The following is a 14,920-nucleotide window of genomic DNA, read 5'->3' as shown; positions in this document are numbered from 1 at the left end:
GGGCCGGCGGCCCGTATCCCTCGAGCTGTATCCTCGAGCATTAAACGGGGATCGCGCAACTCAGTGCGGGATGGAAGGAGTTGAAGCTCACGGCGTGTGTTTGGTCTGTATTTCGCTCGGAGGCCCGCGTGTGCGGAGAGATCTCATCTCAAGTTTTTTGTGACGCACAAGCCTTCACACGAATTGAGATTACTGAAAAACCTTAACCTTCCCCAAGCAAACAACCTTGCGCCTGTAAGCTGTATTCTTTTCCTGGCTAGCGGGAAATTCTTTTTCTCGGAAGTTTTGATTTCTTTTGTGCAAAATCCCTTTCAGTCAGTGTAGCCTCCTACGCCGCTTCGGGAATGTAGCCGGGGAGCTAAGAAAGAAGCGCACCCAGCGGGCCAGATGATGGCATCGGGCTACAGGCAAGAGAGCCCGCAGTCAAGAGTGCGATTTCTGCTTCACCGCCTGGCGCGAGAGTGTGCGGCGCTGCGCGAATGGCGGAAGCGGCTAGCTCATCCGCTGGGGCCTCGGAGCCAGAGACCCAGCAGGTTTCGAAGGGCCCGCCCACGCCGCGCCCGCGCCTGCACGCGCCGCTCGCCCGCCCCCTCCGCCCCCGCCCCTCGCGCCGCCCGACCCTCGTCTGCGCCGCCCGTTGACAGTTTGGCAACGTGCTGCTTGCCGGCAAGGACCAGCACCGCGAGGAGAACCTGGGGACGCTGCGGATGCACTCGGGCGGCTTCGGCTGGAAGTCGAAGAAGACTGGCCACGTCATCGCCATCTCAAAGTCGGACCTGCGCGGCGCCGAGTGGGCAAAGGCGCCGCCGTACGCGTGCATGCTCAAGCTGCGCGCCAAGGGCGGCTTCTCGCACACGTTCGTGGGGCTGCGCTCGCAGGACAGGGGCGTGGTCGGCGACTACTGCGCCCGCGTCTTCGAGCTCGACCTCAAGGACGTCGCCTTCTCGTGGAAGGGGTGGAACTGGGGCGAGGCGCTGGTCGAGGGCACCTCGCTCGCGTTCCGCGTCGAGGACAAGGCGGCGCTCGAGATCCCGCTGGCGGCAGTGTCGCAGGCGATCGCCTCGAACCGCAAGGAGGCGATCATCGAGCTCGCCGACGACGACACCGCCGCGCCCGAGGACGAGATGGTCGTCGGGATTCGCTTCCACGTGCCGGCGGCCGCGCGCGACGACGAGGCGGACGAGGAGGAGCTGGCGCCGGCAGAGACCCTCGTCGCGCAGATCAAGGAGTCTGGCGACCTGGAGGCGTCGGGCACCTCGCTCGCCACCTTCGAGGACGTCGGCCTCACCGTCCCGCGCGGCCGATACGACATCGAGATGTTCGACAAGTTCCTCAAGCTGCACGGCAAGACGTACGACTACAAGGTGCTCTACACCAACGTCGCGTCGGTGTACGTCCTCCCGAAGCAGGACAACTACACGATGGCCTTCGTGGTCTCGCTCGAGCACCCGCTCCGCCAGGGCGCCACCATGTACCCGCACATCGTGATGCAGCTGCCGCGCGACGCGACCGTCGACCTCGAGATCGCCCTCGATTCCGCCGAGCTCAAGCGCCGGTTCGACGACAAGCTCGAGCGGTCCGAGAGCGGGGAGCTCGTCGACCTGCTGCCAAAGGTGATGTGCGCCTTCACCAAGAAGAAGGTGGTGCGGCCAAAGGTCGGCGGCTTCAACGGCGAGAAGGAGGACAAGTTCAAGTCGATCCGCTGCTCGCTCAAGGCGAGACCTCCCGAGATCTGCCGAGCTCTGCCGAGCTCTGCCGAGCTCTGCCGAGATCTGCCGAGCTCTGCCGAGATCTGCCGAGATCTGCCGCGAGATATACCGAGACATACCGAGACCTGCCGAGATTGCCCCGACCTCGTGCGTCCGCCTCCATCGCACAGGCCAACGACGGCTTCCTGTACCCGCTCGACAAGTGCTTCTTCTTCGTCGCGAACAAGCCGCTGCACATCGACTTCGAGCGCATCGGCTCGCTCGAGTTCAACCGCGTGGACAAGGCCGCGCAGGCAGAGACAGCCCTTGCTGCCTCTCTCCTCCCCTGCTGCCTCTGTTCTCTGCTGCCTCTCCCCGCCGCCTCTGCCTCTCCCCGCCGCCCCGCCTCACCACGCCCCCCCCCCCCCCCCCCGCCCCGCGCGCACAGGCGCAGTCGGCGCGCACCTTCGACATCACGCTCTACATGCGCGACGGCAGCAGCCACCAGTTCGTCAACCTGCAGCGCTCCGACTACAAGGAGCTCTTCGCCTTCTTGCAGGGCAAGCAGATCAAGATCCGCAACCTCGCCGCCGCAAACAAGGCCAACGCCGACGACGCGGACGACGAGTCGGACGGCGGCGAGGAGGAGCCGCGCGCGGCCGACCTCGAGACGCACCATGGAGCCAGCCGAGAGGTGCCCGCGAGTAGGCGACGAGGACCCGTATATGGATCGCATCAAGCGGCAGCGCGCGAGCAGCAGCGGCGCGGCCGACGGGATGGGCGCCGACGACGACGACGACGACGACGACTCGGAGGAGGACGCGGACTTCGCGCCCGGCGAGGAGTCTGACGTCGACGAGGAGTACGAGGAGGGCGGCGGCGGCGGCGGCAGCGACGACGAGCGCGCGGGTTCGTCCAAGAAGAAGGGCAAGAAGAAGGCGGAGAGCAGCGGCAGCGACAGCGGCAGCGACAGCGACAGCGACGCGCCAAAGAAGAAGAAGGCGAAGCCGGCGGCGAAGGCGAAGGCGTCGCCCAAGAAGAAGCCGCAGAAGAAGAAGGACAAGGACGCGCCCAAGCGCGGCATGTCGGCGCCCGCCCGCTCGCGCCGCACCACACCCCAACTCCCCGCCGCGCGCGTCTCCTCACCCGCCGGCCCGTGAGCAGGCATTCATGCTCTGGATGAACGCCTCCCGCGCGAGCATCAAGGAGGAGCACCCGGACGCAAAGGTGACCGACATCGGCCGCATCGCCGGCGCAAAGTGGAAGGAGATGGACGCCGAGGCAAAGGCGCCGTGGGACGCCAAGGCCAAGGCGGACAAGGAGCGGTACGAGGCCGAGATGAAGGCGTACAAGGCCAAGCAGCGAGCCAGCCTGGCCGCGGACGACTCGGACTCGTCCGAGGCGGCCGCGCCGGCCAAGCCGGCCGCTGGCTCGGACTCGGACAGCGACTAGGCGGCGCGGCCTAGCGATGCATGGGCGGCGGGCGCGGTAGTAGGCACGGGCCAGTGGCCAGTGGCCAGTACAGGGTTTGGGTCGCGCGGGGCGGCCGCCGCGTGTCGCCACGCTGCTTTAGTCGTGTTGCAGGAAACTGGATACCCTCACACTAGAGAAGAGCTACATGTAAAGCCGTGTGCGAGAGAAATCCGGGCTCCCCATGCAAAGCCAAACCTGCCGCCGCCGCCCAGGCCCCCACGTGCCCCAGCCCCCACGGGCGTGCACCCCACACATCTCGCACATGCTTGAGCGTTGTGGTTGAGGTCGAGGCCTCCATTTTCTTCTCGTTGCGTGCAGATCTGCGAGCGCCACATGGGGCTGCCAATTCCATGCCGAGGGCCACCCCAGCACAGTCATGGGGCAAAGGGGTCCGCACCTTCGGCTCTGCCCCTCTGTGGTCCACGGAGCCGCTCCTCGCCCGAGACAAGGGCGCGCCGCATGGGGCTGCCAATTCCATGATGGTATCTCCGGTGAGATCCAGCTTCCAGGGCCACCCCAGCGCGCAGACATGGGGCAAAGGGGTCCACACCTTCGGCTCCGCGCCGCGCCTCGACTCCGTCAAGGGCGACCTCAAGCCGTCCTCCTTCTTCTCGTTGCGCGACTCGATCATGAACATTTCGCACGAGTAGAACCTCTCGCTTCCCCTCGGGGGAGTCCAGTCTGATCGGGGGAATTGCCCTACGTCCGCGACCCCTGACGTGCTTCTTGCTTCGATACGACGAATTTGAGACGGGGGGAGAGCTGAGAGACGGCAAAGGAGCGCAAATCAAGATGGGAAAAGACAGCGAGCCGCTCCGATCCGGGAAGAGTGCGAGCCCTGAATGTGAAAGTAGCGCAGACATGCCTCGCGCTGCACGTATCACACCAGTTCACACACTTTGCGGCGACGGACGGAGGAAAGGACCATGAAGACGAAATGGCGGAGGATAGAAAGTACGTGCCGGACCCTAGGGTGTGGCGTACGGCGTCTTCGAAGGACCGACGCGATTTGGGAGGCGCGTCCCGGGAGACGCACAGGTAAGGGACCCCAACGGAATCGGGCCCTGTGACGAACAGGAGATACGGACAGCCCTTGGGGCGGGCATGTGGGGAGGAAAGCTGCCGAACACGTGGGAGGTGATAGACGCGGAGATGTACGCGATCTCGCATACATACGCAAAATGGCGAGCGCGAGCGACGCACAGACGCGGCGGTGCCTAGTACTATGCGACTGCAAACCCGCGCTGCAGCAGATTGAGAATGCGCACCGCAAAGGGATGCCAGAAGGTCTGAGGGACTGGGAGAGAGGCGGTCTCCTAGAGGCGATTGCTTACTATAGATCGCAGCTAGAGGCGGTGGTCTTCGTGTGGGTGCCATCGCACGTGGGAATAGCCTGCAACGCATACGCCGACGCAGTGGCGACAGCATACCTCGGAAAGGACGACACGGAGGACGCCTCGAAGGTGGTTCGGGACGCGGTGCGAACTCGGCCGTGCATGTACACAGTGAGAAGGGAGGCGGCAGAGGACCCGGAGAAGAGGGAGATAGTGGACCGACGGACATACGGGCACATACGCCAGAGCGCACTAGCGCACATGAGTGGGTGTGCGAGCAATTTCGAAAGACGGTGAGGCCGGGATCGCACACGGCAGGGATGGCGGGACGGCTGTGGAGCGAAGTGGCCGTAGCCAGCCTCAAACACCCATGGGACAATAAGATGAGATTGCCAGATGAGAAGGGGGGAAGGACAGGCGAGCGACATTTGACGACGTCGGGGGATGAAACAGCAGGAGAGAGAACGAGGACGAGAGTGGGAAGAACGTGAACGAGAGGTGGCATGAGGTCGCTCGCTGCGAGAATTAGTGAGAAACTGCGAAGAGAGATAGGAAGTGGTAGACGCCCGAGGGTGGGCGACGGCTAGCACCACACTTCTCCCCTTGAAATCCCTGTGTGGTGGCGGCTGCGGTCATCATCCCTCCCTTTGTTTCTTTCTTATATGGTGTACCTGTGTTAGTGCCAGTGCGCGCCAGTCCCGTGCCTGCCTACGAGTAGTGTCGCGCGAGCGAGTTTTGGAGCACTTGGAGTGCAGTCAGTAACAACACATCCAGGGGCAGGGCCGGGGGGCTGAGAAGCACACCCAGCGGGCCGGATGATTGGCATCGGGTTGCGGGCAAGAGAGCCCGAGGCTTGTAAAATTCTTATTGTGGGTTACGTCCCTCTTCACAGCAGTGTGGGGGTAGGGGACCCCAGGGCATACCCCGGAGTACCACCGAGAGATTCCCGAGGTTCCCGACGGCCAACTTCGGCGTTCGGTCTCCGATCTTAGACACAGACAGGCATGTCATGCATCCTGGACCGACCCCGCCCGTAGCTCCGGCAGGCAACGAGCAGGACGAGCAACACGCGGGGCTCCTCTGCCTATCAGAGGTCGCTGATTTGGCACGGCGCGATGGCGGCGGCGAAGCGTCGGAGAGTGCTCGCCGAGAGGCGGCCCGCCACTTTGACCGCTCCTCGGGCCAGTTTAGCAGACCACGCGGCCTAGCCGCGTCTGCGCCGCCACCCAACTTCAACCTCGCCTTCTGCTGGGGGCAGGAGCTGTCGGGCGGCATGAGGCACTGCGCGCAAGTAGTGCTGCGCAAGGCCGGGCCTGCGTTCCGCGAGCGGTTCTGCAGCGAGTGCCGCGCTCGCGGAGTCATCGTCGCCGCCTCCCGCCTGCGGGTGGTGTGCGGCCGCGCGCCGACCAACCAGCACACCGGCGGCATCTGGAACGAGGGCAGCGCCAATGGGTGGCCGCAGCACCGGGTGGTGAACCAGGTTTGCTCTTCGACGGGGCCTCCCCTCGTGATCCTGCGGGAAGAGACGACGGCGACTTTCGCCGGCCTCGCGGCGATGCCGCCCGGGGAGAGCGGCTGGGTTAGGTTTCGCGTCGGGCGAACCCTCGAGCCGCTGATAGGACTGCCCGCGACGCCAGAGCCGCCGCGGATGCGCTGGCAGCCCGCGTGTGCAGCGCCGAGCGCGGCAGCGCCAGGCGTCTCCTGCGCGCCCGCGGCCTCGGGCGTGATGTTGGGGTCAGGCGCAGGCCCGTTTGAGCAGTCGGTGCCTTTCACCACCGCCACCGCCACCGCCAACGCCACCGGCGCATTTGCCCCCGCTCCAATGCCGAACCCCTTCCCCCACACCGACACCACCCCACTACTGTCGCCGATGCCGGCGCATGCGCTGCCGTTGACGGTGGCGATGGCGATGCCTTTGACGCCGTCGCTGCTCTACTTTGGTATCCCGCCTGCACTCCCCACGCATAGGACGGCAGCAGCTTGGGCCCCTCCAAATCCTTCAGAGGCAACTCCTGGACGATATCCTGAGTGGGACCGGCCTCGCACCACTCCTCGACCGTCCGCACCAGAACGCAGGGACGGGGTTCAATAGCGCACCTCTTTCGTCCGTTTGGGGGGAGGCGCGGTTTCTGGTGGCCTCCGGGAGCCGACGCCGAACACGTCATCTAAGCGGGCCGCGCCGACATCGGCGCTGCTTGCGCGGTACTTCTCTTTGGTCTGGAGGCGATCTAGGGCGCATATCGGCTGGTGGAATGCGCATTCTGATTTGGGGGGTGATACCAAAAGTCAGCACACCATTTCCGTTACGATTTTACAAGCAACTAAGGGCGGGTTGCAAGTGGGCCGATAGGACATTTGATATCGAGAGACTCGAGAAATAAATCACACATCAGTGGACAGTGCACAGTGGCGTCTGGCGAGATGCGAGCCGGACCGGTACACATTATTGATTTATAGATATAGTTTATACCCCGGACGATATACAGCGGGGTTCGCAGCCGAACGTAGGTGAGTAATATGCACACAATAGCACTTTATGAAGACGCACAGTTAGTCTACACGGGTATAGGGAGAGCGACAGAGTTGACATTCCGTAAAGCTATCGCCCCCGACATCGCAAAGCCCCCACGTGGAGGCTTTGAGCCGTCGGGGGCGCCACAATATGTGTCAGGCGACGCGCGCTCAGCCGCAGCCGCTGCAGCCGCATTCCGGCCTCTCAGCGGGCAGCCCGCGGCGCCGCATCAGCGAACCCCGGCTCAGTGGCCGTGGCCCTCGTGGCCGCCCTCGCCCGCGCAGTGCTCGTGGTCGAGGAGGACGAGGCCGATGGCGGTCGCGCCGATGATGAAGAGGAGGAGGCCGCCCAGCCGCATGTTGAGCGTCGTCGCGTACTCGTGCACGCGCGGCATGCACTCGGTCGCCGCGAGCTGCAGGTACACACCGGCGCCGTAGGCGAGGAGGCAGCCAGTCGAGAAGTTGGACGGCTCGGCGGAGAGGACGATGCAGACGCCAAAGAGGACGGACATGCCCGAGAGGAAGTTGAGGCCGAGCGCCATGAAGGGCTTGAGCCCGCCCTGCTCCGGGTTGGTGAGCACGAGGTAGTCGGAGATCTCCTGCGCGAGCTCGTGGTAGACGGTGGCGGCGGTGATCGTCCACGCCATCGACGAGTCGCAGTTGGCAAAGGCGGCGCCGATGAAGAAGCCGTCGACCAGGTTGTGCAGGAAGTCGCCCAGCAGCACGCCGGAGAGCACGCGCACCTTGTTGCGCGACTTGGGCGCCGGCACAACGGCGGCCGGCTTGGCCGCCTCGGCGTCCGCCTCCTTGCGCACCTCCTGCCCGGGCGCGGCCTTGCCGATGACCGCGGAGACGATCGCCTCGAGGATGAAGGGGCTGACAAAGCCGAGCAGGGTCGCCGAGCCCCACCACGCCGAAGCCTGCGCCTCGGTGCGGTCGTCGGTGATGGCGATGAGGTGGGTCGCCTCGTACAGCATCAGGTAGAAGGCGGCCGCCAGGAGGGCGCCGGCCTGGTGGGGCGGCGGGGTGGGGGCGAGGGTGAGACTGTGAGCGGCGCCGGCCGACTATGTGGGCGGCGCCGGCCGACTAGCGGCGGGCGCGGCGAGGGGTGCAGGGAGGTGCACCGCGAAGGCCGAGGCGAGCACGTTGACGAGCGCCTCGCGCTCCTTCTGGAGCTTGGCGAAGAGGGGCGCGAGGAAGATGACGCCGATGAGCGTGCACACCATCACGATGAAGGCGGCGCCGATGGCGGCGCCCCACCGCTTCTCCCGCTCCTCCGGCTCGGGCATCTCGTTGACCGGCTCGATGTCCTCGCCGCCCGGGCCCTTGAGGTAGTGCAGCGAGCGCTCAAACTCGGTCGGGTAGTGCTGCGCGAAGATGGCGATGCTCTTCACGCCGGCCGGGATGGGGATCGTCCACACGGCGGTGTGCGCAGTCGCGTGGCAGTGCTCGTGACCGTCCTCCGTCTCCATCTCGCAGGGGAACTTGAGCTTGTAGCACGGGAACGGGCTGCCAGCCGGCTTCGGGGCGGCCGTGTCAAACTTGATCTCTCCGTTCGGCATGAGGTCGGGGCACGCGGTGCCGACCGCCAAGGCCTCGTTGCCCGCGGCCACGAGGGCGTCGTCGAAGGTGAAGTCCGCCTTGCCCGTCTGGACGGAGATGAGCATCGTGGCGTCGGGGTACTCGCCCTCCTCGTTCGACTGCGCCGACCAGGTGAGCGTCTCGAAGGCCTCGCCCGTGGCCGGGTTGGTGACGTCGAAGGTGCCCGCCCACTCGACGTTCTCCTCCAGCGGCGCGAGCACGGCGTCGATGACGTGGATGAAGCCATTGTCGACCTCGATGTTGTTGGTGGTGGTGACATTGGCAGCTGGGCCGAGGAAGGTGCGCGTGATGGTGATGCCGCTCGTGCTGGAGGTGGATGCGCTGGAGCCGTCGACAATGATGTTGTCGCCCTGCAGGGTGGCTTGGACGGAGTTGACGAGCGCCAGTGCGGTCGCCGCCGACACCTTGGACCCGAGGGCGTGCTTGAGCAGGATATCGGGAAGCTGGGGCAAAGGGAGCAAGTCGGTGGCCTGGCTCAAGTCGAGTTTGGTGGCGAGGGCATCAAAGGCGGCGTTGTTGGGGGCAAAGACGGTGAAGGATCCGGTCACGTCCGAGAGCGCGACTTCCACCGTGGTAGACGATCGAACCGCGGCGCAGAGAGTGCCGACGGTGGCCGCGAGCGCGGGGTCGCAGGCTTTGCCGGCGATGGTGTCGGTGAGGAGCGACCGCGTCGCGATCACCTTGTCGATCTCATGGATCACGCCGTTATCGGCCGTGATGTCGGCGGTGACCACCTTGGCCTTTCCTCCGATGGCGGTGGGCGTGACGAGGACGTCGCCGGTGGAGCCGTCGACAACGATCTTCTCCTCGTCGTCCGTGTGCAGGGTGGGCTGGACGGAGTTGTCGAGCGTCAGAGCGGTCGCCGCCAGCACCTTGGACCCGAGGGTGTGCTTGAGCAGGAGAAAGGGAAGCTCGGGCAAAGGGAGCAAGTCGGTGGCGGCGCTCAAGCCGAGTTTGGTGGCGAGGGCATCAAAGGCGTCGTTGTTGGGGGCGAAGACGGTGTATTCGGCGCTCGCGTCCGAGAGCGCGGTGAGGACCGTGGGAGACGCAGCGACCGCGGCGCAGAGCGTGGAGAACTTGGCCGCGTTGCCCGAGTCGCAGGCGATGTCGGCGATGGTTTGCCCGTAGGCGGGGAGCGCGAACAGGGCGAACATGGAGAAGTCGATCGAAAGCAAGAGAAAGAAGCTGTCGGTTCAGGAGTCGGGCTCGGCGGACAGCGGCTTTCCCAGAGGTTTCGCTCGAAACGCTCGGCAAAGGCGGCGGATGTCACGTAAGCGTGCTCCAGGCTTGCTCGACGCGTACTGACAGGGCGTGCCACCTTACTTGCCGCCTCCTTTGGCGGGGCTTTCTTACATGCAGAGTAGAGCTCTTATGCATGGCTAGGTAGTTAGGGGCAAGATGAGGAGTGGAAAGAGCTTTCCGGCCATCGAACGCGAACGAGGTTGATTACCTAAGTGCGGAGGCCAGGCCGGTAGCGGAGTAAAACCCGTTTTTTACTCTCTCGAGAAAGAAGCGGGCGGAAAAAGAAAATCTCCTCACGCCGCGGAGTACGTGTGTGTCGCGCGCCTTGCGGTACCCGGGTAGGGCCTCGCCGCGCGAGTGAGCAGCCTCGCCGCTAGAGAGTGAGCAGCCTCGCCGCTGGAGAGTGAGCAGCCTCGCCCTGGAGAGTGAGCACGCCTCGCCGCTAGAGTGAGCCGGCCCGGGCTGCCTCGCCGCTAGAGTGAGCCAGGCCCGCAGCAGCGAGCCCGCAGCAACCTTGAATGCTGCCGCTGCTCCGCCACGCTCGAGGGAACAGGCCTGGCCGTCCTCCGTCAGCGAGAGCCTCGTCCTTCGCCGCCACCTTCGCTGAGCGCTCCGCTCGGTACTGGACGCCGGAGAGGCTCCAGGCGCTCAGCGGAGGCCGGGATCTGCCGCTCTCGCCCGACAAGCCAGGCGCCGCGGCGCTGCTGCGCGTCATCGGGCTGATGGGCTCGGACGGCTCGATCGGAAGCGAGGCGGTCCGCAAGTTCCGCCAGATCAACCTGCTGCTCCTCGAGGTCGAGCGCCACCTCGCGCCGCACGCCTCGCGCCCGACTCGCAAGCCGCTGCGCGTGCTCGAGCTGGCGAGCGGCCAGTCGCAGCTCTCGCTGCTGCTCGCGCACGCCGCGGCGCACCGGTGGGGCCGGCCTGCGCAGGTGCTCGCCGTCGACCGCGACGCGACGCGCGTGCAGCGGGCAGAGCGACGCGCGCACGCCCTCGGCCTCTCGCATGCGGTGGTGCAGCGGCGGAGCGAGATCGGGCAGCTGGGCCGGTGCGAGAAGGAAGCACGCGTACCGCCGTCCCCTTCCGGAGCCCTTCTCTCAGCCTTCTCGGGCTCCCTCTAGGTGGGAGGACGAGCACGCCGCCGCCTTCCCTCCGAGGGACGGGGCGGCCGCCCCTCCAGGGCAACCGCAGCCCTCCGCCAAGGCTGCACGAGCCTGGACGTCTCCTTGACACGTCCGGCGACGCGTCCCCTGCAGGCCGCCCCACCTGGCCGTGGCGCTGCACGCGTGCGACACGGCCAGCGACGACGCCCTCGCGCAGGCGGTTCGCGCTCGCTCGCTGCTCATCGCTTGCGCGCCCTGCTGCCACGCGCAGCTCGCGCGCCGCTGGTCCGTGCTGCCGGACAGGCACGCGCTGTCGGAGTCGGTGGCGAGCCAGCCCTCCCTCCGAGCCTTCCCTACGCCCCCCCTGCCTGCAGGCTCGTGCAGTCGCACCCTCTGCGGACCATCCACACGGTGCCGCACTTGCGATCCGAGACGGCGGCGCACGTGGCGGACGCGTTGCCTCTGTCCCACGCACCGGCGGAGGCGTCAGCCACCTGTCGTCAGGCGGCGCACGTGACCGACGCGATGCGCGTCGCGCTGCTGCGCGCGGCGGGTTACCGCGTCGCCGCCAGCGAGTTTGTGGCGAGACCCAGCAGAGACCTCGCCGAGACAAGCCGATATAAAGCACACCGATATATAGCCGAGCCCTTTGCCGAGACCTAGCCTCTCGATGTCGCAGATAGATCTCTCCTCCCGAGTCGGGCCCGCGTCGACGGCACCCCCCCCACAGGCGCCGGAGCACACGCCGAAGAACCGGTTGCTGCTGGCGGGCCGCTTGCGCGCGGGGGTGCCGGCCACCCGAGCGGCGCAGGAGGAGGGGCTCGCCGAGTACGTCGCCCTCAAGTCCGCGACCGGCGGCGCCGGGATCGCGCTCGAGGGCTTGCTAGGGAGCGTCGGTATCAGAACTTGAGAGGCGGGACACGACGCATGTCGTAGAAGAGACTCATAAATACGTACTGTGCGCCAGAGCGCCGGTCCTCCCTGTGTTGCCGCTACCTCCGCCGCCCGCAGGCCGGATTACCGCTACCGCTTCACAGCGCGGGTCCCCTACCGCCACCGCCTTACTGTCCGCGTTTATCGCGCCCACGGGGCCGAGAGCAGGAGACCTGCAAACACGCCTGGTCTGACGCGCCGAGGATGGCGACGAGCCTCGCGAACGAGGTCGCGGCGCTGGACGTGTCCGATGACGATGGCCAGCTGCTCGGAACGCTCGCAAGCGATGAGCTTGCATGCGTATGGCGCGCGCTTGCGTCCGATGACCACTTCGCGTTTGCGCTTTCGTGCAAGACCTTCAACTCGCTGCGTCCTCGGCGCCGGAAATTTCCTTGGATCGAAGAGGACATGGGCGGCGAGAATCCGATGGTGAACGTGAAGATGGAGACGCGGCTGCTCTCTATCATGCGCTCGCCGACGCTGCAAGCGTGGGCCGCGTCGGTCGGGGCGCCGTCCATCTACCCTCACTGGGTTGAGATCTATGGGCTGCAAGGTGCGGCACAGTACAATGGGCGGGTCGGCCGCGCCCTCGGCCCACCCAACGACAATGGCCGCGTGCCGGTCGAGGTCGACGCCGGTGCCGGCGAGCTGCCACGACGGGGCATGCACAGTGCGCCCAGCCTGAAGTCCATCCTGATCAAACCATCGAATCTGCACGTGCTCACCTCCCTCGAGGACGAGCTCGTGTATGCGTGCCATGCCGAGGGCGGCGGCGGTCTCGGCTCGTCGTGGGCGGCGGTGCTGCTGCCGCGGCTGCACTCGTGCTTCAATCGAGAGGAGGTGACGAGCGACTTAATCGATGGACGGGGCAATCGCAGAGGCCAATCCGTGGATATGAACAATCTCACGCAGTGGGGGATGGCTGGCAAGACCGAAGAGGAGATGGCCGACGAATTGGAACGTACCGCGTTCCTGGGCTTGGTCATGAACCAGGGGACTATCCATTCGCCGCCCTACAAGCGAGCGGCGACGAAGACGCCCGACATCACACCGGATAACAGCTATCCGCTGAGGCATGCGCGGTGGGGGCGCGTGCAGCGCAGCCCCCTGCTGGCAAAATGTGGCGTGCGCCTTGCCATCCAGCGGGTCGAACGGCCAAACGGTCGCGCACGCGGCGCATCGATGCAGAATAAGCTGGCGACGTTTCTGATGATCGACACAGAGAGTGGGTTCGCGCCACCGCATTGGCAAGACGGCATCGGCGACACGTACATCTACCGGGCCCCAGGCGCCGAGGACGGCATGGGCAATCTGAAGCACCTGGACCTGACCGAGCTCGGCTTCATGTGGGAGTACATCAGTGGCGAGCTGGGGAGCGGCGAGTTTGTGCAAGAGGCGAGCACAGCCGACTATCGGAAGCGGCTCGCAGAGTACCGTGAGCGACCAGGCAACGAGTGACGCGAGAGGACTTGCGAATTGAGGCGCGGACGACTCGACTCGACGATCGACGTGACACTTTGGCCGTGGAGTACCCCGGCGAGCGGTGGGTGGATCCGCGGCGCGCTATTTTTTTCAGACGAGTTTCGTCCTCGTCTTCATTCGTGTTTACAAACCCTTGCCCATGACGAGCGCGCCGCGCCTCCAGCGCGGCAGCATGGGCGGCGGCGGATCGAGCTCCTCAAAAAGCCCATGCGCTCACGTGTGCTCTGAGATAAAGCGCCAGCGCGCAGCGGCCCACAGCGCGGGCTCGTTATCGGCCAGCACCTCGAGGGTTTCCCACCCCTCGAATGGCGTGTCCGTTTTATTTATTTACTACCACTCGAACAGAATTTTACCAAAACTCCTCTCTCGCTGTCGCTCGCAATACGCAAGTGTAGTCGCACAACACAAGGCTCAGCGACCGCACAGGTAGCAGCGGGCAGTATGTGCGCCCTCAAGCTTGCACTGCCTGATGTAATCGTTGACCGAGTCGAAGCCAAAATCACGAGCGGCGTGGCGCTCTCGCTCTGCTGCCTCTCGCTCTGCCTTGTCCCGCGCTATCGCCGCCGCCTCGCGGGTCGCATGCTTGCTGGCTCCGATGTTGGCGGCCGGCTTGAGCCTCCCGTCGTCGCCCACAATCTCGTCATCCGACAGGCTGAGCGACTCCATGTTAACCTGCTCCCACTGGGCATCCTCCGCCGCTTCGCCTCGAGCCTTCTCTGCCAACTCATGCACGGCGCTGAGCCGGCCCGCTTGGCAGAGGTCGGACAGGTCAGCCATGAGCTGCCCAACCTCGCGCTCCGGGCAGATGGACCGAAGATAGACCAGGTACGCCTCGGCGATGCCTTCCGTCATGCGAGCGCGGCGAGCGAGCGCGGCGAGCTTCTGAACGCGGCGAGCTAGGGGGGGCCGAGCTCCCTGATGTACGCGCAGCTGTACGCGACGCGTCCAGTCTTGCGGCCGCAAGACGGATTTATTTTTTAACCCTTTTGCTTCATAGGGGTCTTGGAGACCCAATCTCGATATATCTCCAGTCGTAGCGGTGGAACTTTTTTTTGGCTCGGTCAATTATTTAGCCATATATGAGAGGATCACGGCACAGTGTCGTTTGAGTCGACAGTAAATCTCCCACAGCCCACGTAAATCCGTCTTTTCAGGCACCCGGAGCCCGCCGCGGCCGCTTCTACGCCGGCGAATCACCATCAAGCTGCTATACGGCCCCGGCATCGCCTCCCCGGGCTTAGCTCTCAGTCAAGATATTGTGCACATGAGTGGCCTCTACAATATACTCACTGACACTGAACCTCCCAGAGCTCGTCCCGGTCCGCCACGGCCATCCTCGTCCTCCGGCGGGCCCCCGGCCGCGGCGCGGTGCGGCGGCGTCACAAATCCGACCACAGAGCACCGGGACGCGGTCGGGCGATCTGAGGCCCAAGTAGGCGAATGCATTGCCCATCCAGGGCTATCACCTGGACCTATCAACAGGCGCCTGCGGCGCCGTGCTCAGGAGTTGGTTTTCACTCGCTCGAAATGTGTGCCTGAAAGGGAAAGTCAC

The 14,920-nt window shown here is 65.4% G+C and overlaps 5 protein-coding genes across 5 annotated transcripts; 3 read left to right on the top strand and 2 right to left on the bottom strand.

Moving 5' to 3' along the window:
• The first annotated feature begins 466 nt into the window (after positions 1 to 466).
• On the top strand, positions 467 to 3,078 carry EMIHUDRAFT_414529 (hypothetical protein). Its single transcript, XM_005770469.1, has 4 exons — positions 467 to 533; positions 645 to 1,687; positions 1,843 to 1,984; positions 2,143 to 3,078. The coding sequence occupies exons 1-4, from the start codon at positions 480 to 482 to the stop codon at positions 2,536 to 2,538; spliced, it is 1,635 nt and encodes a 544-aa protein (XP_005770526.1). The 5' UTR covers positions 467 to 479; the 3' UTR covers positions 2,539 to 3,078.
• Positions 3,079 to 5,488: 2,410 nt separating this feature from the next.
• On the top strand, positions 5,489 to 6,824 carry EMIHUDRAFT_432273 (hypothetical protein). Its single transcript, XM_005770468.1, has one exon. The coding sequence runs from the start codon at positions 5,505 to 5,507 to the stop codon at positions 6,585 to 6,587; it is 1,083 nt and encodes a 360-aa protein (XP_005770525.1). The 5' UTR covers positions 5,489 to 5,504; the 3' UTR covers positions 6,588 to 6,824.
• Positions 6,825 to 7,251: 427 nt separating this feature from the next.
• Positions 7,252 to 9,762, bottom strand: EMIHUDRAFT_196159 (hypothetical protein; the record flags this gene model as incomplete). Its single annotated transcript, XM_005770467.1, has 3 exons — positions 7,252 to 8,016; positions 8,131 to 9,051; positions 9,382 to 9,762. The coding sequence occupies 3 exons, from the start codon at positions 9,760 to 9,762 to the stop codon at positions 7,252 to 7,254; spliced, it is 2,067 nt and encodes a 688-aa protein (XP_005770524.1).
• Positions 9,763 to 10,368: 606 nt separating this feature from the next.
• EMIHUDRAFT_196158 (hypothetical protein) lies at positions 10,369 to 11,863 on the top strand (the record flags this gene model as incomplete). The annotated part of the gene is made up of 5 exons (XM_005770466.1): positions 10,369 to 10,898; positions 11,107 to 11,238; positions 11,328 to 11,364; positions 11,458 to 11,532; positions 11,684 to 11,863. 5 exons carry the CDS (start codon positions 10,369 to 10,371, stop codon positions 11,861 to 11,863), a joined length of 954 nt encoding a protein of 317 aa, XP_005770523.1.
• A 1,843-nt stretch (positions 11,864 to 13,706) lies between these two features.
• EMIHUDRAFT_349848 (hypothetical protein) lies at positions 13,707 to 14,274 on the bottom strand (the record flags this gene model as incomplete). The annotated part of the gene is made up of 1 exon (XM_005770465.1): positions 13,707 to 14,274. A coding segment is annotated over exon 1 (349 nt), but the record flags the coding sequence as incomplete, so codon positions are not given.
• Positions 14,275 to 14,920: the final 646 nt, after the last annotated feature.

Source organism: Emiliania huxleyi (genome assembly GCF_000372725.1).
Source record: "Emiliania huxleyi CCMP1516 unplaced genomic scaffold EMIHUscaffold_4, whole genome shotgun sequence".
Lineage (NCBI taxonomy): Eukaryota > Haptophyta > Isochrysidales > Noelaerhabdaceae > Emiliania > Emiliania huxleyi.
This window is presented reverse-complemented; position numbering and strand designations above follow the sequence as displayed.